Source organism: Chionomys nivalis, chromosome 4 (genome assembly GCF_950005125.1).
Source record: "Chionomys nivalis chromosome 4, mChiNiv1.1, whole genome shotgun sequence".
Taxonomy (NCBI): Eukaryota; Metazoa; Chordata; class Mammalia; order Rodentia; family Cricetidae; genus Chionomys; species Chionomys nivalis.
Window position 1 is genome coordinate 69,030,631 of NC_080089.1, and position 25,881 is coordinate 69,056,511.

A 25,881-nucleotide genomic window follows, 5' to 3' on the forward strand; every position below is an offset into this window, starting at 1 on the left:
ATTCAGCTGGAGAGATGGTTTAATGGTTAAGAGCACTGCTCTTGCAGAGGACCCAGGTTCAATTCCCAGCACCCTCATAGTGGCTCAAATCCTTCAGTAACACCAGTTCAAGGGGTCTGACGATTTCCTGTGGCCTCTACAGGAACCGCACTACACACATGGAATACAGACATTCCTTCAGACAAACGCCCACATAGAATAAAAATAAAATCTCAAAAGAAAGAAAGAGAGAAAGAAATAAAAAATAAATGATATCATAGGATAAAGACTGAAGCCAATGGGTCTGCTGTCCATATAAGACAAGGAAGAAACACCAGAGATAAACACAGAGGAAACAGTAAAGGTCATGGGAGGTCATGGGGGAAAACTGGCCAACTGTTAATCAAGGATGAACCGCAATGGTTACTTTACCTGGGAACTGGGGGGGCGGGAGAGTTTGAATGTGCATGTGTGTGCCTGCACCTGTGGAGGCCAGAGGGTAATTTCTTTTTTTATTTATTTTATCTTTTTAAAAAAACTACCATTTTTTCATTTTACATACCAATCCCAGTTCCCACTCCCTCCCCTCCTCCCATTCCCTCTACCTCCTCCCCCACCTCACCCCCATCCACTCCTCAGAGAGTGTAAGTACATTGGCTGTGAAGAAGGACCAAGGCTCTCCCTACTATATCTAGGCTGAGCAAGGTATCCCTCCAAAGAGAATGGGTTCCACGAAACCAGTACAAGCAGGAGGGATAAATCCTGGTCCCACTGCCAGTGGCCCCACAGTCTGCCTCAGCCATACAACTGTCACCCACATTCAGAGGGCCAAGTTTGAACCTATAATGTTCCCTTCCCTGTCCAGCTGGAGTTGGTGAGCTTCTATTAGCTCAGATTAACTGTTTCAGTGGGTGAACCCATCATGGTCTTGAACTCTTTGCTCCTTTTCCCACTCCTCCCACTCTTCGACTGGACTTTGGGAGCTCAGCCCAGTGTTCCGCTGTGGGTCTCTGCCTCTGCCCCCATCAGCTGCTGGATGAAGGTTCTATGGTGACATTTAAGATAGTCATCAATCTGACAACAGGGCAAGGACAGTTTGGGCACCTTCTCCACTAATGCTTAGGTTCTTAGCTGGGGTCATCCTTGTGGATTCCTGGGAATTTCTCTAGTGCCAGGTTTCTTCCTAGCCCCATAACAGCTCCCTCAATCAAGATATTTCTTTCCTTGTTCTCTGCCTCTGTCTTTTCCCTATCTTGACTATTCTGTTCCCTTAAGTTCTCCTCCCTACTCCCCATCTCCCCTCTTTTTCCCTTTTGCTCTCCTTTCTCCCCCCACCCCTATGCTCCCAATTTGCTCAGGAGATCTGTCTATTTCTCCTTCCTAGGAGAACCTATATATGTTTCTCTTAGGGTTCTCCTTGTTACTTAGCTTATCTGGGGTTGTGGACTATAGGCTCTTTATCCTTTGCTTTATAGTTAGTATCCACTTATGAGTGAGTACATACAATGTTCATCTTTCTGGGTCTGGGTTACCTCACTTAGGGTGTTTTTTTCTAGTTCCATCCATTTGCATGCAAATGTCAAGACGTCATTGTTTTTTACTGCTAGGCAGTACTCCATTGTGTAATGTACCACATTTTCTTTATCCATTCTTCAGTTGAGGGGCATCTAGGTTGTTTCCAGGTTCTGGCTATTACAAATAATGTTGCTACGAAAATAGTCAAACAAATTTTCGTGTAGTATTACTGAACATCCTTTGGGTATGTGCTCAAGAGTGATAATGTTGGGTCTTAAGGTAGGTTGATTCCCAGTTTTCTGAGGAACCGCCATACTGATTTCCAGAGTGGTTGTACAGATTTGCACTCCCCCCAGCAATGAAAAAGTGTTCATCTTATTCCACATCCTCTCCAGCATAAGCTATCATTGGTGTTTTTGATCTTAGCCATTCTGACAGATGTAAGATGGTATCTCAGAGTTGTTTTGACTTGCATTTCCCTGATAGATAAGGATGTTGAACATTTCCTTAAGTGCCTTTCAGCCCTTTGAGATTCTTCTGTTGAGAATTCTCTGTTTAGATCTGTACCTCATTTTTTAATTTGAATGTTTTGTATTTTGATATCTAATTTCCTGAGTTCTTTATATATTTTGGAGATTAGCCCCCAGAGGGCAATTTCAAGTGTCATTCCTTATGTACCATAACCTTCTGTATTTGACACAGTCTCACACTAGCCTGGAGCTCACAAATAAGCTAGGCTGGTATTGTAGGGAGACCACTTGTTTGTTTCCCAGCCACCAGACAGTCCAGACCCGAAATAATCACACAGAAGTTGTATTATTTAAATCACTGCTTGGCCCATTAGCTCTAGCTTCCTATTAGCTAACTCTTATATCTTAATTTAACCAATTTCTAATAATCTGTGTATCGCCATGAGGATGTGGCTTACCAGGCAAAGTTCCAGCATCTGTAACTGGCGGGGCTGCTTGGCTCTTCTTGACTCTACCTCCTTTCTCCCAGCATTCAATTTAGTTTTCCCTGTCTAGCTCTATTCTGCTCTGTACAGGCCCAAGATGGTTTCTTTATTAACCAATGGTATTCACAGCATACAGAGGGGAACCCCACATCAGGCTGGCAGGCCAACGATCTCTATTTCCTTGGGTCTGAGGTTATAAGTACAGCTCATATCCAGTATTTTGTTTTTATTTTTTTATTTATTTTTTTGTTGTTGTTTTGTTTTTTAAAGCATGGGTTCTGGGGACCAAATTCAGGTCCTCAAGTTTACAAAGTGGCCCTTTATTGGCTGAGATGTCTCTTCAGGCTGAACACTTGGTCTTGAATGACTAACTAACTTCTAGAACCATGAAGGAACACACACTTCTTTGGTAGATGACTCCTGTTCTGTCATGCCCAGGACTAAGGCACCCCCCAAATCAAGGGTCACACTTCTACAAGTGTTTTGCCACTGCAGTCTCTAGAACCACCCCAGCCCATGGGTCATACACTAGATTTCCAAGAGAGAGACACACACACAGACACACACACACACAGACACACACACACACAGACACACACACACACACAGAGAGAGAGAGAGAGAAAGAGAGAGAGAGAGAGAGAGAAAGCGCTTTAGGGTCACAGCCATGGAGAACTTGAATGAAGCCAGTGGAGCGTCACTGGTCAGCCTCTGTTTGACCTTCCCCTAGGAAGGATTAATGGCTGGTCCTTTGTGTTATTAGGAGTCACTCTCACTGCATTCAGTCAGACATGGGGGATACAGGGTTTGGGGGAGTTGTTTCTCACAGTGATAGGCTGCCCTAAGTCTAGCATTGATACTCATTACTCCTAGGTCTGGACTGGCAGGGACTAGGCAGAGGGTTGGGTGTGAACATTATTGTTGACTGAGGACAGAGAAGAGTCCTGGGTCCACAGATAACTTGGTGGCACAAATTATCTTGCCTTTCCAACTTTAATTTTATGACTTCTCTTGGAGTCAGTTTTTCCTGCTAACAGGATGCGTTCAAAATAAGCTCAAGTTCATGCTCAATGGCACAGTCTCCCCAGAAAGCATAAGTCACCTACTCATGTGACCATCAAACACTTTTGTCAATCTTTGCTGGTTTTAATTTTTTGCAGGCATAAAAAGTGCACTATAGTTGTTGGTTCCAATTAAAGAGCTGATACTTGAGAATCTGTCCCATGGTCATGTTTTGTTTTTGTTTTGTTTTTTTTTTTTTTTGAAGAGAAAGAGGTTTCCTATAATAGTCCATCCTGGCCTCAAATTATTTAGCTGAGAATGACCATGATTTTCCTGAACCCCTTGCCTCTATCCCTCTAAATATTGGGATTATCAGTATATACCACAATGAATAATTTACATGGTGTCAGATATCAAATTTAGAGCTAGACTATATATATATATCTATCTACTGTCTACTATCTATCATCTATCTATCTATCTATCTATCTATATTTATCTATCATCTAGGTACTTATTTATCTAGCTATCATTTAAATAGCTATTAACTTATCTATCCTCCCATCATCTATCATCTATCCATCTATCCACCATCTAGTTGTCTGTCTGTCTATCTGCTTATCCAATCCATCTACCATCTGTCTAACTGTCTGGCTGTCTATCAATCTATACATACATCTTCTAACTACATTTGCTGATTCTCTGAAGAAACCTGACAGATGAGAAGCAGAGCCAGGCCAAGAAGAGTTACCTGGGATGGATTACTTTGCCTTGTGGAAGTGGACTTTTCTTTCCCACCCGCCAGTTCCCAAATAACTGACCCAGAGACTCAATATTAATTATAAAGGTCCAGTCAATAGCTCAGGCTTATTACTAATTAGCTCTTAATAACATACATTAACCCATTCCTATTCGTCTATTTGCTCCTACGTGGCTCATGGCTTTACCTGTCCTCAAGCATGTCTTTCTCCCTCTGTGTCTCCTAGTGACTCTTCTGACTCCACCCTTCTTCTTCTTCCCAGAATTCTCCTTGTCTGCCTCTCCTGCCTCACCTTACCCTGTCAGCTATTGGCCAGTCAGCTTCATTATTAAACCAATCATAATGACATATATTCACACAGTGTAAAGGAATTTTCCACAGCCTGGATTGGTGAATGTCAGTTTGTGATTATTACTGAACTTCTCCACACAACAAAACCACAAGGGGACCACTAATTTGCCTCTGTTTTTCAGGTTGAACTTATAGCTGTAGATTCTTCCAAAATGTTCTGAATCTTCTGTCTCACCTCAAAAATCCAAAACAAGAGGCCTACATAGTAGTCTCTTAAGCCCCACAACTAGGATGCTGGGATTACAACATTGGTTACTGGTTTGAGTTTCATATTTCATGGAAGCTGAGGAAAATGTTCAATCCTTTTTATAATAAAGGAAAACATGCAAATTCACAGTGTGCTTGCTGGGTAACAAACTCAAGCCAGAGTTTCTGAGAAAGTGGCTCACACTTTTTCCTATGGAGATTCTTCCAAGCAATGTTAGGACCCTATAGCATTCAATCAAAGCTCTTCTGTGTTTTGAGTTTTGCTTATAGACGATCAGTTTAAGATAAAACTAGTCATCAAAGAGGAAGGGACTCATTTTGCTTGGGTTTATTGCTTTAGGTTTCCTTGGCTTCTCATGAATTCCTTGGCCCTTCAGACCTGTCTCTGTTCTCCTCTGAAAAATGCCTTTCCCTCCAGGACTTTCATGACAGGCTGAAGACTCTGTGGTTGACACCCACATATATTCTGAGACAAGTTTCTATGCTCAGTATTTTATTGAGCAAAACCAAGTGTGTGTTTCCTCTTTTCTCTGTGAGTTATTTAGTTACCATCTGTCCAGGGCAGACGATGAAGTCTGGAAGGAAATTTTTTCTTCCTCTTTTTGCTAATGAGAATCTGGCAGAGGAGGGAAGAACCCAGGGACTTCACTGAACTCTCTAGAGCAGGGGAAAGGAAATATGCTCTTCCTTGATGTGACAGAGAAATGGCCCGAAGGCAGTCTGCATAGTCTGCATACTTAATAAGTATCAAGGAAGGCACCATCTTGTGGAGATGATACTGATGTATAGGTGATACCAACTTGTGGAGGTAGTGACAGCTTGTGGAGTTAGGGCTGACTTGTGGAAGTGAAACTACCCAATGGCCGTGGTGTCAACTTGTGTACGTGATATTTTGTGGGTGTTACCAACTTGTGATGGTGGTACCAACTTATAGAGATGGTACCAACTTGTGGAAGTAATGTGGACTTGTGGAAGTGATAACAACTAGTAGAGTGGTGCCAACAGGTAGAGATGGTGCCAACTGGTGGAGGTGGTGCCAACTGGTGGAGGCGGTGCCAACAGGTAGAGATGGTACCAACTGGTGGAGGTGGTACCGGGTAGTGGAGGCGATGCCAATTGGTGGTTGGTGAAAACAAATGGAGGTAAATCCAACTTGTGGAATTGGAACTGACTTATGGAGGTGGAACTGACTTATGGGGGTACCAACTTGCGGAGGTGGTACTGACTTATGGAGGTGGAACTGACTTATGGAGGTGGAACTGATTCATGGGTAATAACTTGTAGAGGTGGTAATTACTTATGGTTGGTGAAATATGTGGAGGTGATATCAATTTGTGGAGTTGGCACTTACTGGTGGAGGTGGTACTGACTTATGGAGGTGGTACCAACTTCAGAAGGGATGCTAATTTGTGAAAGTGGTACCAACTTGTAGAGATGATACTGACTTGTGGATTATACCACCTTGAAGTGGTACAGACTTGTGAAGGTGGTACCAACTTTTGAAGGTGGTGCCTACTTGTGAGTGATACCAATTTGTGAATGTTGTACCACCTTGTGGAGGTGGTACCAACTTGTGGATGATACTGACTTATGGAGGTGGTGCCAACTGGCCAAGGTGATACTGACGTCTGGAGATGTACTGACTGGTGAAGGTTTGTATCAGTCAGGATTCTCTAGAGGAACAGAACTTACAGAATGAAATATATATTTCATTAGAATGGCAGGCTGTGGTCCATCTAGTCCAACACTGGCTGTCTACCAACAGAAGGTCCAGGAATCCAGTGGCTGTTCAGTCCATGAAGCTGGAATGTTTCAGCTTGCCTTCACTATATGCCAGAGTCCCGATGAAGTAGCTTCTAATGCTAGCAAAGGAATGGACTTGCCTGCAAGAGTGAGAGCTGACAGACAAAGATCAGAATCTTTCTTTCTTCCGTGCCCTTTATATATAGTCTGCCAGCAGAAGATGTGGCCCAGATTAAAGGTGGAGCTTCTCAGCTCAGAAGGTCTGGATTGAAAGTAGATCTTCCCATTTCAATCTTTTCTAAATCTAATTAAGAAAAAATCCCTCACAGGTGTACCCCGCTGCTTGGGTTTTAGTTAATTCCAGAAGTAGTCAAGTTGACAACCAAGAACAGTCATCACAAGGTGATACTGTCTTGGGTGTGGGATGGAACTGAGGCGGCACAGACGTGTGGAGGTGGTATCAGCTTGTGGCCGATTCCTGCTTGTGAAAGCAGAACTGACTTCGGAGGTGGTGCCAGCTTGTGGGTGGTACAGACGTACGGGGTGGTGCTTACTTAAGAAAGTTGGTGAAACCAACTTGGGGAGGTGGTGGCTCAGCACCCTGCCAGAAGGACACAAGGAGCTGAACTGTCAGCGGCATCCCGCAAGTGTGAGACTTGAGGTCAGGCAAGAAGACACTATGACATCAAGGCTGGGGGATGATGTGAGAATTCCGAGTTAAATTAAAATCTTTTCACTCTTTGTCTTATTGATATCTCAGGTCACATGCCCTGGAAAGAGCATGTGAAACGCTACTACATTCGGAGATAGCATTTCTGGTGAACAGAAATAAGAACACATAATGCTGTGCTGTAATAGCTTAGTGTTTTTCTTCCTGGATTTCCTGATTTTGCCTGCTTACAGGTAGGAGGAGGGGGAGCCAACTAAGCTGATAGGGAAGAAATCTGCATACCCAGGAGGGAATGTATCATATCGTCAGCCTTCCTGTCTCTTCAGTTCTTTTCTATTATTTAGAAGGAAAATCGATCTTTTTTTTTTTTTTCGAGACAGGGTTTCTCCATAACTTTTGGTTCCTGTCCTGGAACTTGCTCTTGTAGACCAGGCTGGCCTTGAACTCACAGAGATCCGCCTGCCTCTGCCTCCCGAGTGCTGGGATTAAAGGTGTGCGCCACCACCTCCTGGCTGGAAAATCGATCTTTGATCCTAATAATATTCTTTTAACTTTCCTTGTCAAAGTCATGAAATCTTGGGACATTCTAACCACGCAAGTGCCATTCTTGTATTCTTGAAAAGCAGAAGTCTTTTTTATTTAAAACTAATAATATATCTTTTGAAACAGACCATCAGATAATATAAGCAATGAGCAGAGTCTTGTGCTGTGTGGGTGCTTGACAGTACCTGAACAGAGTCCTGTATCCTGGTAACTTAAAATTGACCACTCTCTATGAAAACTTCCAGTTAGCAAAAATTCATTTTGGGGGAAACCCAGGCTCCCTGGGTAGAACCTTCTTGTTTTTTTCAAGTTACAAGGTTGTCCCTCCCTTCCTTGATGCTACTTGAAGATGGAGAGCAAGGAGAAGTCATTGGAAGAAGTGTGTGTGTGTGTGTGTGTGTGTGTGTGTACCTGTAGAGGCAAATGCACACACTACACAGAGGCCAGAGGAGGACCTTGGGTGTTCTGCTCTATCACTGTCCCTTTTATCCCCTGAAACAGGGTCTCTCACTGAACCTGGAACAAAACTGACTTAGCTCCTGTCTCCACCTTTCGTGACTGGAGTTACAGACTCATATGTGGTCACACACCCAGCTTTTTACATGAATGCTGGGGATTTGAGCTCATTCTTCATACTTGGAGCAAGTGTTCTTATTCACTAAGCCCAGAGAAGTGAGTCTTTATAAAAAAGACCTGAGACTCTGGAAAGCCTTCCCTGCAAGAACAATGTTAAAACAAAAGCCCACACAACAGATTTCCAAACCCCGCACCTTCAGTGATAAAACTGGGAAGCTATTTGAGCTTTGTATTCTGTAGATACAGAAGGAAAGAGAAAATTTTTCTTTTATGATCAGTAGAAATTCATCCAGGTGGTGGTGGCACCCGCCTTTGATTTCAGCACTCAAGAGGCCGAGACAAGTGGGTATCTATGAATTCAAGGCCAGTTTGGTCTACAATTAGAATTCCAGGCCAGTCAGGTCCACACAGTGAGACCCTTGTCTAAAAAAAAAAAAAGGAAAGGAAAGGAAAGAAAGTAGGATTCATCTTTTTTTTTTTTGAACAATAGACTAGAAATGTACTCTATTAATGTACAAGTTTTCAACTAGAAGCCTTCTTGCCTGCCCCTCCCCCTTACTTCAGGAAAAATTTGACAGTATTTGGGGACATTTTTGATTCTCACAACTGGTTAAAGAGTGTTGGAAATGCATAGGACATACCAATTTTGTGTGTGTTCATTGTGTGTGTGTGTGTGTGTGTGTGTGAGGCCACAGGAGGACAAAGATATCCTACGCTATCACCCTCCACCTTATTCCCTTGAGTCAGGGTCTCTCACTGGACCTGGAGCTATACTGGTAGCCAGAACTCCCCACCAAGGCATGGCACCACGCCACAATAAAGAGTTTTCCATCACAAAGCAAACCTCCATTCCAGTGTGAGAATGTGAGACCCTTCTGTGTTTATAGAGGCCATCCTCACCTAAAAAGTGGTTTTGCTGATGTTGAGCACTGATCCTCACCCTTCTCTGAAGGTTCTAAAGCTCTGTGGAGTCTTCAGAAGGTACGTGCTATTTCCAAATTTCTAATTAAAAGTAGAGAGAATCTTTCAGATCATCGATCTTGCCCTTGTCCTTAATCTTTTTTTTTTTCAAGGTTTAAACAGACTTTATTGTTACAAGGGGGACCCCACCAAGCAGCAGCAATATATGTGGTCTCAGTTGTCACCATGGAAACATCGAGAGGTCATGATTGCAGAAGAGGTGACTGGAATTGAATGGCATGATCCCAGGGAAGGCCAGCCAGGAATGCAGGAAACATGATCAAGATGGGCTGGCAAGGGTGGTCTAGTCACAGAGGGAGGAAGCTCCCTTCACTCCCGCTTCTTGTAGCTCTCCAGATGTGACAGGACCCAGCCCGCAGGCAGGAGGCAACAGACGAAGCAGGAAGTGAGCCCAACGGTGACATCCACGACCCCGATCTGCTCCCGCGGCGGCTTCGAGTGGACCTGAGCGCGCGGCACCATGAGCCGCCGGGCCGAGCCGGTCAGGCCTCTCAGCAGCAGTGGCGTCAAGAGAGACATGTTAGCGCGCCGACCAAAGACGAGGACCAGAGGCTGACCAAGGTCAGGAAGTCAAGATGGCCACCTGTCCTTAATCTTGATTTGCCCTGTAGGCTACTCTCATCATAAAGACAGTATGAATGACTGTCTCAGCGCCTTTCTTCATTAATGCTGTTGGAAATTGATGGGTCGCTTTTGGAAACTGTTGATTTTTTTGGCAAGAATAATAGCCCTTATTTATTTTTGGAGGACCCATGTGGCTTTCTAAGTAAATATTGTAGAAAATATATCCCCCCCAAAATAAACACTCCAAGTAATTGCCTGATAGATGAAGTTGACATTCTGGCTTTGTGAGTTGCTATGATATGTAAAAATCTAATTTTCTTCATGGAATGACACCACTGCAAAATTGTGAGTCAATTAGAATTGGTGGCCTGCTCAGAGCATAAGGAATAGCTTCAGTGATGATGTATCAATATTGATTTACAGTTTCTTAAATCAACCTAAATCCACTCAGAAAAATGTTAATTGGATGAGTAAATGTGGCAGAGGGATAAAGATTTCAGTTTTTCCTTTCTGAACTGATGTGCCCCAAATCTCACAGAGAATATATTCGCTGATGGAGGATCTGAGGATCCTGAGACACTTCTGAATATACAGAAAACAAATTCCTAGGGTCTACAACAAATTTGAAGTTGATCTAAGTCTTTACAGTCTGAATAGTGAGACAAGAGAGCCTGAGAAACGCTTGCTGAACCCAGTTTCTGCATCTTGATATTGTTAGTCAGTATAGAACAAACTAGAACGTTACAACAAACAGCCAGACCATCTGGAGAAGCTCCCGCTTAGGTAAACATTTGCAATGGGAAAAAAATTGTCCAATAAAGTCTAACAATATCTTTAAATACAGAGTTCACGGTGAGTGCTCATTAAATTGCCACCCCAAACAGAATGTGAGAACCTTTGCCCACACCGGTTAGGCTGCTTCAGGCTCTTATTAACATTCCGAAATAAACGAGAAAGCTTTAACAGAAGTTGATGTTTTTGTCTTGTTTTGTTTTTTAGCCCTCCTTTGAGCTCTTAAAAATGATAGTCACAAAGGCCAGCTGTCTGGGAATGCTAGGAGAGCCGTTTGCAGGTTGATTTACCGATGGAATGGTAATTCATATGTCATGTAAGATGATTTTGAGGGCAATCCGTGTAGGTATACGGATGCTGAAGTCAGTGCTGAGAATACGACAAGCAGAGGCTAGCCATTAAATGCTCACCACGGCTATGGACTGGAATCAATTTTAGTACATTAGTATTGTTCGCTACAACACGCACAGTGCCCTGTAACTTTTGGTAGCTGTGTCTTTGCTGGCCAGCATTCATGATGACCCACAGTGGTTCTTACTTTGTACTGGGGTCTCCATCTGCCACACTGGACAAGCCTGGCTAGCATGCAGCAGCAAGTGAAGAAGCCAGACACTTCTGAAATCAAGCACATAACTCCTCCAGCTTCTCGAATGTTTCTGAATCACTCTGTGGGGTGAGGTTGTGGGGGAGGGCTCGTTTTGCCCACAGGATTCCAATAGCTCACTGGAGAGATCCACAGAGCAAGGAAATGGGGCCTCTGACTAATAGGTAGCACCAGGCCAGACACATGAGTGCACAATCTTGGGTGTAGATCCCTTGCCTCATTTAAGCCTCCACGTGAAGGCACTGTGACTAACTTCCTGAGGAGACCTGAAAGGAACCCTCTGTCTAAGCCCCTCCCCAGTTCCTGGGGAATGCACAGAACCACCTGCTGCCTTCAACCGCTGTGCTGCTGTGCTCCGCAGGAACTGACTGCATAGGAGATAAGGATGCCAACATTTGCATGGGGTGACTGTCTCTCCACAGTGAGAGCGCAGATGAGCTTGGCTTTCCTCTCCATCCTCCCCTGTGTTGACATACACACTGTTCCTAGGAGAAAATATTTCCTTTTGAGGAGAATAATCTAGGAAAATGGTAGAAAAGTATTTCCAAATTTCAAGATAAAAGAGCTTTATGTGCTGATATTAGATGAGATCTAAGTGTGTAAAGATAAGAGGTGAGGGGATCAGAGGGGATATGTGGGTGGTGTCCAAAGGATTAAAATGAAGATCTTCATCTTCTGACTTCCTGTTTATTGCTGTAATCAACACTGACCAGAACCAGCTAAAGAGAGAAAATGATTTCTAAGGCTTCCACTTTCAGACCACAGTCCATCCTTGAGGGAAGGCGAGGCAAGAACTCACGGCAGCCGCCATTATAAAAAAAAAACATGGAGGAAGGCTCTTTCAAAGGATCGTGCTTAGTTAGCTTTCTTATGTTCTTATACGTTCCAACACCACCTGTCTAGGGATGGTGCTGCCCACAGTGGGCTGGGCCCTTTTACGTCAATTAGCATTCCAGACAACTCTCCACAGATACGCTCACAGCCTAACCTTACATGGGCCATCACTCAATGGAGGTGTATCCCTTCTCAGGTGGCTCTAGACTGTGACAAGCTGACAATTAAAACTGACTACAACAATCCAGAGATCATAGTGCACACATGAGCCATGATTTCTGGTGTCTAAATGCAGACTGTCAGGGGGAAGACAGTGCAGCTGTGGTAATTACTCAGAACGGAGGAGCCCCCAGAATGTTGGCTGCTTTTAACTACCATGTCCATGAGAGGAATCTTTATCTCCAGAGAACTTGCAATTTGAGACTGAGAAGACTCAAATCAGTGCCCTAGAGGCATGGTCCTAACCTGTGTATGGTCTTTGCCAGCTTCTGGCTCTAACACAAGTCCCGTGTTGAATTCTAGCAAAGCACTCTTAGATCTTGTCATTGCCAAAGGGAAAGAGCCTGTCTGCTTTTTGCAAAAGCAATTGACAAGGCATCCTTTTCTCTTCAATTATAAATATCTCCTGTGTGCCTTCACTTTAAAGTTAGGATAAAGAGAAGATGGGAGATAAATATTTATGACATAATAAAATGAGATGTGCATTCCTCCAATCAATAGGGTCTTTTATAAAGAAGAAGAAGGAGGAGGAGGAGGAGGAGGAGGAGGAGGAGGAGGAGGAGGAGGAGGAGGAAGAAGAGGAAGAAGAGGAAGAAGAAGAAGAAGAAGAAGAAGAAGAAGAAGAAGAAGAAGAAGAAGAAGAAGAAGAAGAAGAAGAAGAAGAAGAAGAAGAAGAAGAGTACTTTGGTAACTAGGCTCAATTAACTAACAATAAGGGGCTGGAGATGCTCAGTGGTTTAGACTGCTCTTTGAGAAGACCCTACTTCAGGTCCCAGCACCCACATTGGGTGACTCACAACCACTTGTAACTCTAGCTCCAGGGGGATCTGATGTGTCCAGCCTCCCTGGGTATTTGCATGTGTGTGAGCACACAGATGGCTGGCCGGCTGGACACACACACACACACACACACAGAGAGAGAGAGAGAGAGAGAGAGAGAGAGAGAGAGAGAGAGAGAGAGAGAGAGAGAGAGAATTAAAAAACAAACTGAAAGCTGTACATAGACAGAATGGCTTCGAAGGCTCAGTGCTTGGTTGGTTGATTTTGTCGTTGCTGTCCTTGTTTCCTCTGTAGAAGGGAATTGCCAAGTGTTCCATGCAGTTTGTAAAGCCACATCAACCTTTCACAGCCATGAGATGGGTCAGGGAGCTCACAGACATTCAGCCAAGGTGCCACAGGTCTTTGATGTGCTCTCAAGGCTCTGTCTGGGGACAGAACAGAAAGACATCCTGGAGGGGTAAAAAGCTTAGAGTCAGACTAGACAGCAAGGTGAATGCCCAGAAACTCAACATTGTAGGTCTTTCATACAGACAGGGAGCCTAACTGTATATGACAGATAACCCCACAGAAATAGGGTCAGAGACAGTGAACATTCAGCTTGGGAGTGTCTTGGAGATAATCCAAGACAGGCGACAAATCAGGAACCCCAGAGGTCAGAGACTACGTGATTAGTCCACAGCCACACCACCCGTTCATTGCGCTAGACCACGACCTCCCCGTTCTCTTTTTAGATAATTGCCCGTGGGAGAATACAGGCAGGAGGGGTTGGGAGGGGAGCTCCTTCTGCGTAACCCTTCCGGACCACAGCGGGCATGCTCCCACCGTCTCTGCTCTGATCTCAGGCTGGTTTCTTAACTTTGCTGAACTTCAAAATCTTGGTTGTCAGGAGAGGATGACACAGACCTCCCAGGTGGCGGTGAAGATCTGATGAGTGACAAGATTGTATGAGCCAGTGCCTAGACCTCTTGAGGGTAAGGCCTCTCATTTGCTCCCCTTTCCCAGCCAAGCAATCGCAGTCTTGCAAGTGCTACTTATTGGCAGATCACATACAACCCGCCCTTCTGACCACTGCTGTGACTCTTTATGTCTAAATGTCTCCACCTCTTCTCAGTGTCTTAGTCCCACCAGCCTGTAGCCATCTTCTTCCTTGTCACTTCTCAAGATCCTGCCTGTCCTAGCTGGAACTCCCCAACACATCTTTCCAAGTGTCCAGACATTGTGACAGGCTTCAGAGTGCTGCGTAGACCCTGCATAGATCAGCAAAAACCAATAGCTTTTTACAGAGTCGGTGGGAGAGGAAGGACAGTGTTATCTCTCACATGCTACTAAGGAATCCACAGTCACAGAAGCTTAGTGAGTTTCCTAAGACCGTAAGCAAGAGAACCACCAGCTATGAAGTGACAAACGCCTTGGTTCAAGTCTCATCTCTTCCCCTTGCTCACCTGTGACCTTCAGGAAGTTCCAGAGCTTTCTTGACTCAGTGTCCCCATCTGCAAACATGAAATAGCTGTAGAATTCCCTGTGAGGGCATGTGGATTGTAGAGAAAGGATTGAGAGTATAGCAGGTATTTAGCAAGCCGTTCCAGAACCCAGGGCATAACCCAGGATTTTCTGACCGTTAGTCCCGACTGCCTTTTCTTCTTGATGCACGCTTCTCTCCCTTCTTCCCCTGTCTTTACTGAAATAGAAACCTAAGAAGGTCTAAGTGACCTGGCCTGGGCTGTGGACCACCACATGGGCAAGTGGGCAGGAGTGGTCAACAGCCCACTAAGCTATACCAGATGGAGACAGGGTGATACCTTTACAAAGGGAGAAATGCCCCCAAGTTCATTATCAGCCCTCATGTGCTTCTAAAGCCAACTGTCACGTGTGGGATGCTTTTGCTTCTCTCTTAGCATCTATTAAACACTAGACAGAGAGGGACAGAGAAAGGACTCCTCCATCTTATGTTCAGAGATAATATGGAAGCCCCAGATGAACATGTGATTGATACTCAATATTGAATGACTGATAGATTTTGTTGACGTTATTAAAGTCTTCAGTCTTTCTGGTGTAAAAAATAATCAAAGTAATTTATATCTTTGCTGTCTTTTTCCAGCCCCTAAATTCAGTTCTCCTGCCAATATGTATCTACCAACAAAACTCTCAGTTGTAAAAATTCTCCACAGTAGCTTGCTCATGTGACCCAGGAACTTCCTAGGGCTTAACCACTTCCCTTCATAATAAGCTGCATGTGGTACCAGGTACCTTGCCAAAGGAGTTGATTAATAAGTCAATTACATGTGAAATACTTGCCAAGAATAGACTCTGGCTGTTCCTACCAAAATGTCATGCAATTCAAATATCTAATAAAAAATTCCTAAACACATGCCCCCCTGTTGCAAACAATGACACCCCCCTATTCTAACCCCTCCTGGCATTTTGATGTTAGCGACACCCATGCAGATCTGGCCCAGGTTTACTCTTTAGGTCTCCCCTATCAGATTCGGTTTTGTTTTCAGTCTCCTTGTCTTCTCCTTGGGTCCCTTTGCTGTCCCCTTAACTGTGTCCCTTCCAACAGTTGCTAACTTGCTAGAGGACATGTCACAAAGATCACTCCTCTGCCTCTCGCCACATTTTCATCTGATTGAGCAGACAGGATTTCCATGAAGAAAACCCGAGGAATTAATTAATTAACTGTAACTGGATTTCACCTCTTTAACCTTAACTCGTGAGCAAACCTGAGCTAAATAAACATCTGACCATCCAATCTCTCTCATTTAAGGTTAACTTGAGTTTATTATTCAGGCCACTGCCCTTGTGTATTAGGCAATGCATAAATTACGCATACTAATTACCCCGGATGGGGCACCACTTTAATGAATTCTTTTAATTAAGCTGCAACACAGTGGTTTTGCACAGGATGATCTATATTTCATCCTTAAACTATGTTAACCTTCATCTTTGTCGGGGCAACTCACACAAACCAACCAGAGCGGTTCCGAGCTTCATCCGTCTAAACATGCACTTCCCACAAACCCTCTTGACTATCATAGGGAATTTTGAAAAATGTTTCTCTTCTGCGTGGAGGTTAAAAAATTAGATACATCTGTGAAAAGTTATGATTCTGCTAGGGATACTGAAGTGGGGTGGGAGAAAAAAAGGCGACTCAAGGCAAAGCTAAGATGATAGTATCAACTAGCAAAGCACTGGCATCTTCCAAAGCCAGGCGAATAATGGTTTTATTAGTGTGTACCACAAAGCAGAAGACAGCCTTCATGTTGTATGTTTGTGTTCTTAAATTTAGAGTAAATGATTTCTACTTGGAGTCCATTTTTCCAAGAAACAATTAGTCTTCCTGGGACTGGAGATGGGGCCCAGTGGATAAAAACATGCATTGCTCTTGTAGAGGACCAGATGTAGGTTTCAAGCACTCAAATAGGATGACTTACAACCACCTGTAACTCTAGCTCCAGGGGGATCTGACACCATCTTCTGTCCTCTTTGGGTACTGCATGCATGTACATATACCCATTTACAGACACACATATACACAACTAAAAAAATCTTTTAAAAACTTAGCTCTCTGTTATTCTAAATCACTAAGGGATACAGGAGTAGGAAGATGAATCCAGCATGTGTTTTAACCTTGAGTACAAATTCTTTCATTTTTATTGAACTCTTCTTCAAAGTAATAAATGGACTACCTTGGATTTCATGAATACCTCCCTGCTATCTGATGCAAAGAGGTTTGGGAGGAAAATAAAGAAGAAAATTAAATTGCAAAGGACTGTCTAGATCTCTGGAAGCCAAGGGCAGAGAACACCATAAGCCCTGATAATCCCCAATTTAGACAATGCTTATTGCTTAAGCACCTACTATAATAGCAATACCATGTCCAGCAACAGAAGATGCAAGGAATGGCTGTACCATTTGTGTTTGTTTGTTTTAAGAAAGGGGAACATGTTTGTTTAGCTATGTTTGAGTACATGTAGATACATTTGAGAAGTTCCGTGTCTTAGTTACTTTTGCTGTTGTAAAACATTATGGCCAAGGCAATTTACAGAAGAAATAGTTTATTAGGACACGTATAGTTCCAGCATGTTAGAGTCCATGACCATCATGGTGGGGAGTTTAGAGTTCACTGGGAGAGACAAACATTGCAATATATTCTTTAAAAGTGCTGTGATAGGCCAGGTAGTGATGATGCACGGCTTTAGTCCCAGCTCTCGGGAGGCAGAGGCAGGTGGATCTCTGTGACTTTGAGGCCAGTCTGGTCTATAGAACAAGTTCTAGGACAGCCAAGGCTACACAGAGAAACCCTGTCTCAAAAAAAAAAAAAAAAAAAAAAAAAAAAAAAAAAAAAAAAAACAGGTGTTGTAATAGATAAACATATAAGCTATTCTGTAACTATAGGGCTGGGACTGTAGTTCAGTTGGCAAAGTACTTACCCAGCATGCACAAGTTCAACTCCCACTACCGCCTGCCTAAACCAGTGTGGTAGCACACTCCTATAATCCCAACACTTGGGAAGTAGAGCCGTGAGATCAGAAGTTCAAGGTCATCCTGCATGACTACATTAGTCAGAGATCTCTAGAGAAACACAATCAGTAAGATGAACAGATACTACAAGGGGGAGTTATTAGATTGGCTTACATGAAACAGGCTGGATAGTCCAACAACTGAAGTCTTCACATTGGAAAGACTGAGAACCCAGTAGATTCTCAGTCTGAGAGGCTGGGTGCTCCAGCAGTTCCAATCTGGCGCTGAGGAATTTATGGATTCTTGCAGAGGTATGTGTCTTCAGTCCACATTGGAAGGCTAGAGAAGATGGATCCAGCGTCAGTGAAGACAGCAGCTGAAGTCGAAGCAATGGAGGAGATGGACTCAGCCACATGCGAGAAGGCAGGTGGGAAAAACCAGCTCTGCTTCCCCTCTTAGGTTCCCTTTTCTACATATTGGAATGCTGCCAGAAGGTGTGGCCCACTCTGGGGGAGGCCTTTCCCCTTTCACTAATTCTTCCAGGAAATAGTCTCACAGATCCTTTGAGAGGTCATCCTCCCAGATCCAATCAAGTTGACAACTGAAATTAATCATCACAGTGAAAATTCTGGACCAGCCTGGCATACATGAGGCTCTGCATAAATTAGAGTAGATCAGAACAGAACAAATAGATAGACAGACAGACATATAGTCTCCAAAGTCAGATAACTGTCTGCTAGAGTCAAGGAAGTGTCCTTAGTAGAGACCGTATTTAAGTTGGCTCTATTAGTTAGAGGTCAAGTGTTTAAACACATGAACCCACGAGGGAATGTTTGAATTATAATGACGCATGGAGAGCTTATTACATGAAGCCTGAGACCCTGGGAACTGGGAAGATCACGGAATCAGACGATTCCGCTGAGATGGCTCAGTGGTCAAGGTGCTTGCTTCCAAGCCTGAGGGCTGAGGTTCAATCCCCAGAACCTACGAAAGGAAAGGAGAGAGCTGAATTCTGCCAGTTACCATCTGACCTCCGCATGCATGCTATGGTACACACACATCCACCACCCACACACAGTAAACAAATACATGTAAATTTAAAATAAAAATATAATCTGCCCACAAATAAATTGTCCTATTTTAGAGATTCTGTAACGAGATACTCTGTTGTGGGGTGTTTCTGGTAACTTATGAACTGGTCCATCAATCATTTTTTATTTCTGATGCCAGGATGATTTCAGGCAGCACTAAAAATGGTTCCACAAAGGAGTGACTGAGTCGGAAACCAACTAGGTAGATCTGAAATCTCTTACTTCACTGTGACCCTAGCAAGTGTCTGGCGATTTCAGCAAACTCTAATATAACCCCAAATTGCACAAAAGCACCTGCCCCGTGGGACACAACACATCTTCACTGTGACAGAGAAAATAAAGAATTTGAGGTACTGGGCCTGGGGAGAGGGTTCTGCCAGGAATGTACTCAACTTGCAAGCAAGAGAACCTCAGTTTAAGTCCCAGAACCCACATTAAAACATCAACAACAATAACACACACACAGAGACACACAGACACACACATACACCGACACACACACTGGGTATACTGGGATTCATCTTTTTTATTTTTTTTTATTTTTATTTATTTATTTATTTTTTTATTTTGAGGCAGGGTTTCATTCTCTGACTGTCCTGGAACTCACTTTGTAACCCAGGCTGACCTTGAGCTTACAGCAATCCACCTGCCTCTGCCTCCCAAGTGCTGGGATTAAAGGCAAGTGTCACCACCACCCAGCTTTATTGTTTTCTAGCAGAGTTTAAATATCTCTATTTCTTTCTCTCTCTCTCTCTCTCTCTCTCTCTCTCTCTCTCTCTCTCTGGCGGGGGGAGGGGGATGCATTTTTAAACTCAGCACTGGAACTGGAGCCAGGAGGATTCCAGGAGCTTAGTGGCCAGCCAACCTGGATTATTTAGATCATTTGTACAACTTCAGGCCAAAAAAGAGTCTTTTTTTTCCAAATAACAAGATGGAAAGCTCTTGATGAATACCCCTGAAATTGTTTTCTTGCCTACACACACACACACACACACACACACACTGAGCTCCGTGTGGGCCCCTGCACAGAAACACATGTACCTATGTAATATTTCATTACCAGTAAGGCCTGATTCTTAATACCCTATCATTATTTGTAGAAATGGAGTCTCCACTCTTTCCTGATCTCCACCTTGTAGCTGCCTTACAGGTGGGACACACAAAGGGAAGACCAAGAGGCCTCAAATTCTGTATTACGCCACTAATGCAGTTCTTTGGAACCCTAAATTCTCTTACTCTAGGGTTATTAAGGAGCCCCCATATTGACTGGTGAGATGGCCCAGCAGGTAAAGGCACTTTCCACACAAGCCTAGTGTCCTGAGTTCAGTCCCCTACCCCAAAGAAAGGGAGAGGAGAGAACGGACTCCAGGGGCTCTCTGGGGCGCGAGTGCTCACAGATACACACATATCGTGCACACGTACAAAGAATTCTGCTTTCCTGCCATTGAGCACAAACCCTAGGAAGAGGCATTGGGGAAAACTTGGCATACTCTCAAGGCCTCTTAGAAATCCCATTTGCATAATACCATGACAGGGGGCGGGACCAACTGATTTATCTCGAGGCTATTCCGAGGCTGGTGTGACCAATACCTTTCAGTTATTTACGGAGTCACAGCCAAGGGCAGATATGGGGGACACAAAGATGGATGATGTCACAGCAGCCTTGCTCTCAAAGGGAAGAGAGCTGCAGACTGTAATCTAAATTTGGGAATCTGTTTCCAAGACAGAGCCAGACACATCAGGAACTGGTCTCTTCCACATTAAGGATTTCCCAGAGTGTCTAAAATGCAGGTGCAAGAAGATCCTAAATAGCCAACTCACTCTGGTTTTGATCAAAGGAGAAGAAAAGCTGATAAACAAGGATAGAACAGAATTTAAAAGTAGAGGGTTCTAAGCTGGTAGGTAGAGAAACCCAGGAGATTGTCTGTCTCCAATAGGCTCAGCAGATTTAGCAGCTTCCACAGCTTATTAAGCAGTCGTGCGGAAAACCCAGGCTCTGGAGGGATGTTTTTATGGCAATGGTGGCTCTGAAGATGGAGGAACCAACTCATGCCATGTAACACTGTAAATCACGACCTCCCTGGCTTTCATCTTTAGCTTGGCTAAGACTAGGTCTCCTTTCAGGATGTTGGTGGTGATTAGACGAGACAGTGGATGTGAAGAGAGGGCCCTAGTAGGGAGCCTGGGCCTGTTGGCTGCTGTAATTAGCATGAAGAGGGTAGGTAGGTGTGTTTTCCAAATATTTCAAAGCTGATGCATAGAAGAATTGCAGACACACTAACACTAGGCTCATGTGGATGTGTGGCACTGAAAGTCACCCTTTCGTTCATTTTCAGCTTGAAAAACAAGTTACTATCGCCAGCCCACCTCCACCCCCCACAATCCACCTAAACAAAGACCCGGGGTGAGGTCTTAGACACATAAACACTACTTTTATCTGCTCACTTAAAAGTTGGAAGCGTTTGGCCAGCGAGACGGCTCTGTGGGTGAAAGTACTTGCCACCAAGTCCTGTAACGTCAGTCTCATCCCCAAGACCCAGGAAGGAGAGCCGACCCTTGTGGATTGCCCTCTGACCTTCACATGTATACCATGGCACATGCATACATGCACATACACAGACATAAGTGTAAAAAGAAAGTTGAGTTTGTCAGTCATTTCTGATCCTGTTAGATTGCTAACAACCAACTTGTCTAACACAGAGGGTGTGCTCATGCTGTCCTTGGGTGGAGAGCAGGTCCTTCCCCCAAGAGAGTACTGGCAGGCACTCGAGAGCAGCCACCCGGAGCTTCCCTTCTCTCAGAGCCACCCCAGGCTTCTCTGGGTGGTACTGGCTTCAGGCTTTCCATAAGCCATGAGTCTCAGGGCCATCCTCCTTAGGAATATAATGTACCATACCATCTGGTCTGTGATCATCTCTCCAGCGGCCCTGATATAAAAACTTGCCAGTTTGGCAACTCTAAGAGTCCCAGATCCCTTTGGTCTCTTTCTTGGACTGAGTGTTTTTTGACAACAATGGATGTAATTAAGAACTATACCAAGTATATGAATTCAGGGTTGTATTGTGAGCATACAGGGACCTTCCCCAACCCCAGGCTCCAGCCAGTGGAACAGCGAGCAAGGGAGCTGGCACAGCCACTTATGGCCAGGCACAGCCTCACACAAGCTCACAGCTCAAGCTCCGCCAGCACAGGAGGCTGCTCGCTTTCCCCGAACCCAAAGCCCCGCCAAGGGGATGTGAGCAGCCTCTAGGTGAAAATGCTTCTGCCTGTTGGTTCCACCAATGAAGAGAATTCCAGAACTGCCCCCAATCCGGGCTCTCAATCTGTGTTGAGTCTTTGAACAAGAGCATTTCAATATTTCCAGAAGCTGTGCTGAGAGAAGCCAACATCAAGCTCCAGAGAGTTGAAAATAGAAGAGAAGATTTGAAAGTATAAGCAAGTGGTCACGTGCAGACAAACGAATACCGGGCAGCTAAGGAGTGGATTTCCCAGTTTCGACACTTGCTGTGATAGTGTAATACAACGAAAAGCAACTTCGATGAGAAATGGTTTATTTTATCTCCAAGTTCAGGATCACATTCTCTTCCTGGGGAGAAGTCACAGCTACAGGAGGTGAGACAGCTGGGCAAATCACATCCATGTCAACAGCAGAGAGAATGGACGCCCGCACGCTTAGTGCTCAGCTAGCCTTCTCTTCTCTCCGTGTAGCAATTCTAAAGTTTCCCATCGTGTAAAATTGCTAAGAAGCATTATGTTCATATCTAAATTGATGTTCGTTGTGGGTAGTGAAAAGCCTTGCCAACTAGAAAACAGAACCGAAAGAGAAAATCTCTGTCACTGTAGGAAATAAGGCTTGCCTTACCTTAATAGCCAATTAGCTTTAACAATTAAACAGAGACCTTGATGCATGACCTTGCTAATTGTTCCTCCTTGGTGTGCGCATTAATACAAGCAGAATGCTCAAAATTTGCAGGATCTTTTTCTCTTTATCATTGTAGATCTAAGGCTAAGGCTGATGCAACCTCTGCCCTCAGAAAACCAGAATGATACAAAAAGATATGATCGGAGCTATTGCAACAAAGGATGGGTCTGATCCGTTGTTCAGGGATCTGGACAGGGTTGAAGCCAACTCCACTGTGATGGCTAATCCTCACTGTCAGCTTGACACATTTGGGGAGAGAAAACCCCAGCTGAAGAGTTCCTATCTCAGACTGAACTGTGGCCCTGTCAGTAGGGACATTTTCTTGATTAATGGTTATTGGAAGGGGAGCGTCTGGTCAACGGTAGTGGTCCCATCCCTAGGCAGGTGGGTCTAGGCTATAGAAGAAAGGTAACTGAACAAGCCATGAGAAGCAGGCTAGTAAAGAGCATTCCTTCATGGTCTGGTTTAGTTTCTGCCTTCTGGTCCCTGTCCTGACTCCTCTCAATGATGCATTATTACCTGAAGTGTAAGATAAAATAAGCCCTTTCCTCCCTAAATTGTTTTTGGTATTTAACACAACAACAGAAAAGTAGTAAGCTCCATACTGGCAAATTAATTATCGGTAAGAGGTTTGGGGATGTAGCTCAGTCGGTAGAGAGCTTGCCTAGCACACGTGAGGCTCTGGGTTTGATCCCAGCACTGCACAAACCGGGTGCAATGAAGCACACCTATGATGCCAGCACTAGGAGGATCAGAAATTCAAAATCATTCTTAGCTGCATAATGAGTTTAAAGCCTGCCTAGGCCACATGGAAATAAACTTTACCAGCACAAAAATATGACCAAGTGCATAGAGGACAGGAAATGGCGGTGGTGTGGCGTTTTCCCAGGACGAAATGTTCAAAATACACAGAAGTAGGGGCATAAAGAGATCTCGGTGGCTAAAGGTGCTTGATGTCAAGTCCGACGACCCGAGTTCAAACTTCAGGAGCCACATGGACTCCCTCAAGTTGCTCTCTGACCTCCACATGAACACCGTGACACACGTACATCTATACTCATCATATACATCATACGTTACACATAAATAGTATAAAAAAATCAGAAGTCAGAACTCCCCTGAGGAGAAGCTAGAATCTTCCCAGTGGCCCAGTCAATTTTTATTACATAAACTCTCCTCAGGTTCTGAGAACCAAGCCTTCCCTAAGCCTCTTCTGTTCCCCAGAGCTCTGTCTCCCCCACTCAAGGCTTTGCTACATACTTCCCTCATGGTCTATGAGGGGCGACACGTACCAAAGCCAGCTGTCTGGGCCACAGATGTAGGACTACAGAGCTCTCAGGGCATCCCTCCCTGTGCCTCTGCCTTTCACAAATGAGGAAACTGAGGCCCCGCTCAAGTGGTGCTAACTGAGACATCACATTCCCCAGCGGTGGTGGGGTTAACACAGGCTTAAAGAAGATAAATATTGTAGGAGATGACCAAAGAGGCCACATAGTCAGACACAACAGGTCCTCGGGTCTGGGAGTGGCAGGGATAAAGTCAAAGAGAACTTGGATCGGCTCTAGAGTGACTATTGGCTCAGAGTTATTCATCCCAAGGGATACGAGAGCCGCTGGAATGATTATATTTCAACCTCAGCTTTGGTGGAGCACAGCTTGCATAGAACAAAATTCACTAATGGTATGCACACTTTGAGAAGCTGCTGTAGATACAGAGAGCTGAGGAACTATCATCATCAAGACCCAGAAGCGGTCCATCACCTCAGGACATTCCCTCGCCCTTGCAGAGCCCTCCCTGTCCCCACTCTCAGCTTTGGACAACCACTGACCTGATTTCTGTTCCTACGCCGTGCCCGTCCTAGAGCGCCATATGAAAGGAACCCCGACACATCTGGCCTTCCATATCTGACTCCCATTTTACATAGACCAGTGCCGTGAGACCTATCTAATGTCCAGGCATCGACAGTTTGCTCCTTTTTCTCACTAAGGGGCATTCTACTGTATGGGCAACTTTAGCCTGTGTAATGGTGATTTTTAATTGTCAACTTGACACAGCATAGAATTATCTAGGAAGAGAGTGCCCACGAGGGATCCTGGAGTTCATTTCACAATGGCAGAAACGCCAAGAAAGACCCTGCGACGACCAGGTGGAAGGAATGCATTGACTCCTGCAAAGCTGAACTTTGACCCCCACACATGCACCATGACACGAACACACCCACAGTCCCACACATTCACACATGCGCACACAATAAATCAGTTAATTAAAAAAAAAAAGGCTTGCACCTCCCTTGTGCTAATCGAGCGAAGTGTGTAACCACTCCGTACTTCTGTTTCCCCTCCCATAGCGTGGGATCCTACACACACTAATTCTAGGGCTTCTGGTGAAGATTAAATAAGTAATTGTAAAGCAATTCAGGCACACCAGGCTTGCAGCAACCTCATGCGGGAAGAAGACTTCAGCTCAGGAATAGGGCCATAGGAAAGACAAGGAAGGTCAGCCCTTTCCAAGTGCAGAGCTCACTCTGTCACTCTTAATGAATGGGTTCCCTGTCCCTTCAGCAGCCCCTCTGAGCTTGCAGACATTGTGGCTATCAACATTCTGGGGAGGCCAACAGCAGCTGGCTCTCTCGGCTTGCCACCGACCTGGGAGGTTCCCAGGGGCTCCCTGGCTTTAAGTCTACTTTCTCGCTTTCTTCCATTTAAATCCACACTCTGTTGAAGGAAATAAACCAACACAGTAAAGCTTGCTGATAGCCACTCCATCTGTATTATGGCACACAATGATGGCTCCGTGTTAAAGGTTTGATATATAGGTCTATTTTTTTATTGCCAGCCCCTGCCCCTGAAGAAAGTATTAAAATTTCCAGATGAGTAACCAAACAATAAATAGATGAAGCGGTTGCTGTGAATATCTGATTTTTTTTGCATAGTAATGAGATATTGCTGGATAATGCTCTCTGCCATCCCCAGTTTGTCTAAATTATCATTTTGATTGGTCAAATGCATAAGAAAGATATACCAATAAAGTCATGTCAAGTGCACCATTGTAAATTGATAGAGAATGGAGGTTTCCTTAGGTTGAGATGGGGGCAGGAGGAGAACTGGTGTGTCTCCCTCCCGTACATGTTTCTGCATGTGTGCGTGCATGCGTATGTGTGTGTGGTGTACAGCGTGTGTATGCATGAGGAAGCCAGCAGAGGATGTAAGGTTCCCTGCTGTCACTCTCCACATTATTCCCTTGAGACAAGGTCTCTCAGTGAACCTGGGATTAGGGTGGTGGCCGGCAAAGCCCCAGCAGTTCTCCTGTCTCTGCCAACCAAACTTACAGAG

At 44.4% G+C, this 25,881-nt stretch overlaps 1 protein-coding gene across 1 annotated transcript; it reads right to left on the minus strand.

Moving 5' to 3' along the window:
- Window positions 1–9,373: 9,373 nt before the first annotated feature.
- LOC130873734 (cytochrome c oxidase subunit 8A, mitochondrial) lies at window positions 9,374–9,859 on the minus strand. Its single transcript, XM_057768646.1, has one exon. It carries the CDS (start codon window positions 9,799–9,801, stop codon window positions 9,592–9,594), a length of 210 nt encoding a protein of 69 aa, XP_057624629.1. The 5' UTR covers window positions 9,802–9,859; the 3' UTR covers window positions 9,374–9,591.
- Window positions 9,860–25,881: the final 16,022 nt, after the last annotated feature.

Bases quoted from the DNA above. Each gene is read 5' to 3' on its own strand.
- LOC130873734 (XM_057768646.1), bottom strand. From the start codon at position 9,801: ATGTCTCTCTTGACGCCACTGCTGCTGAGAGGCCTGACCGGCTCGGCC.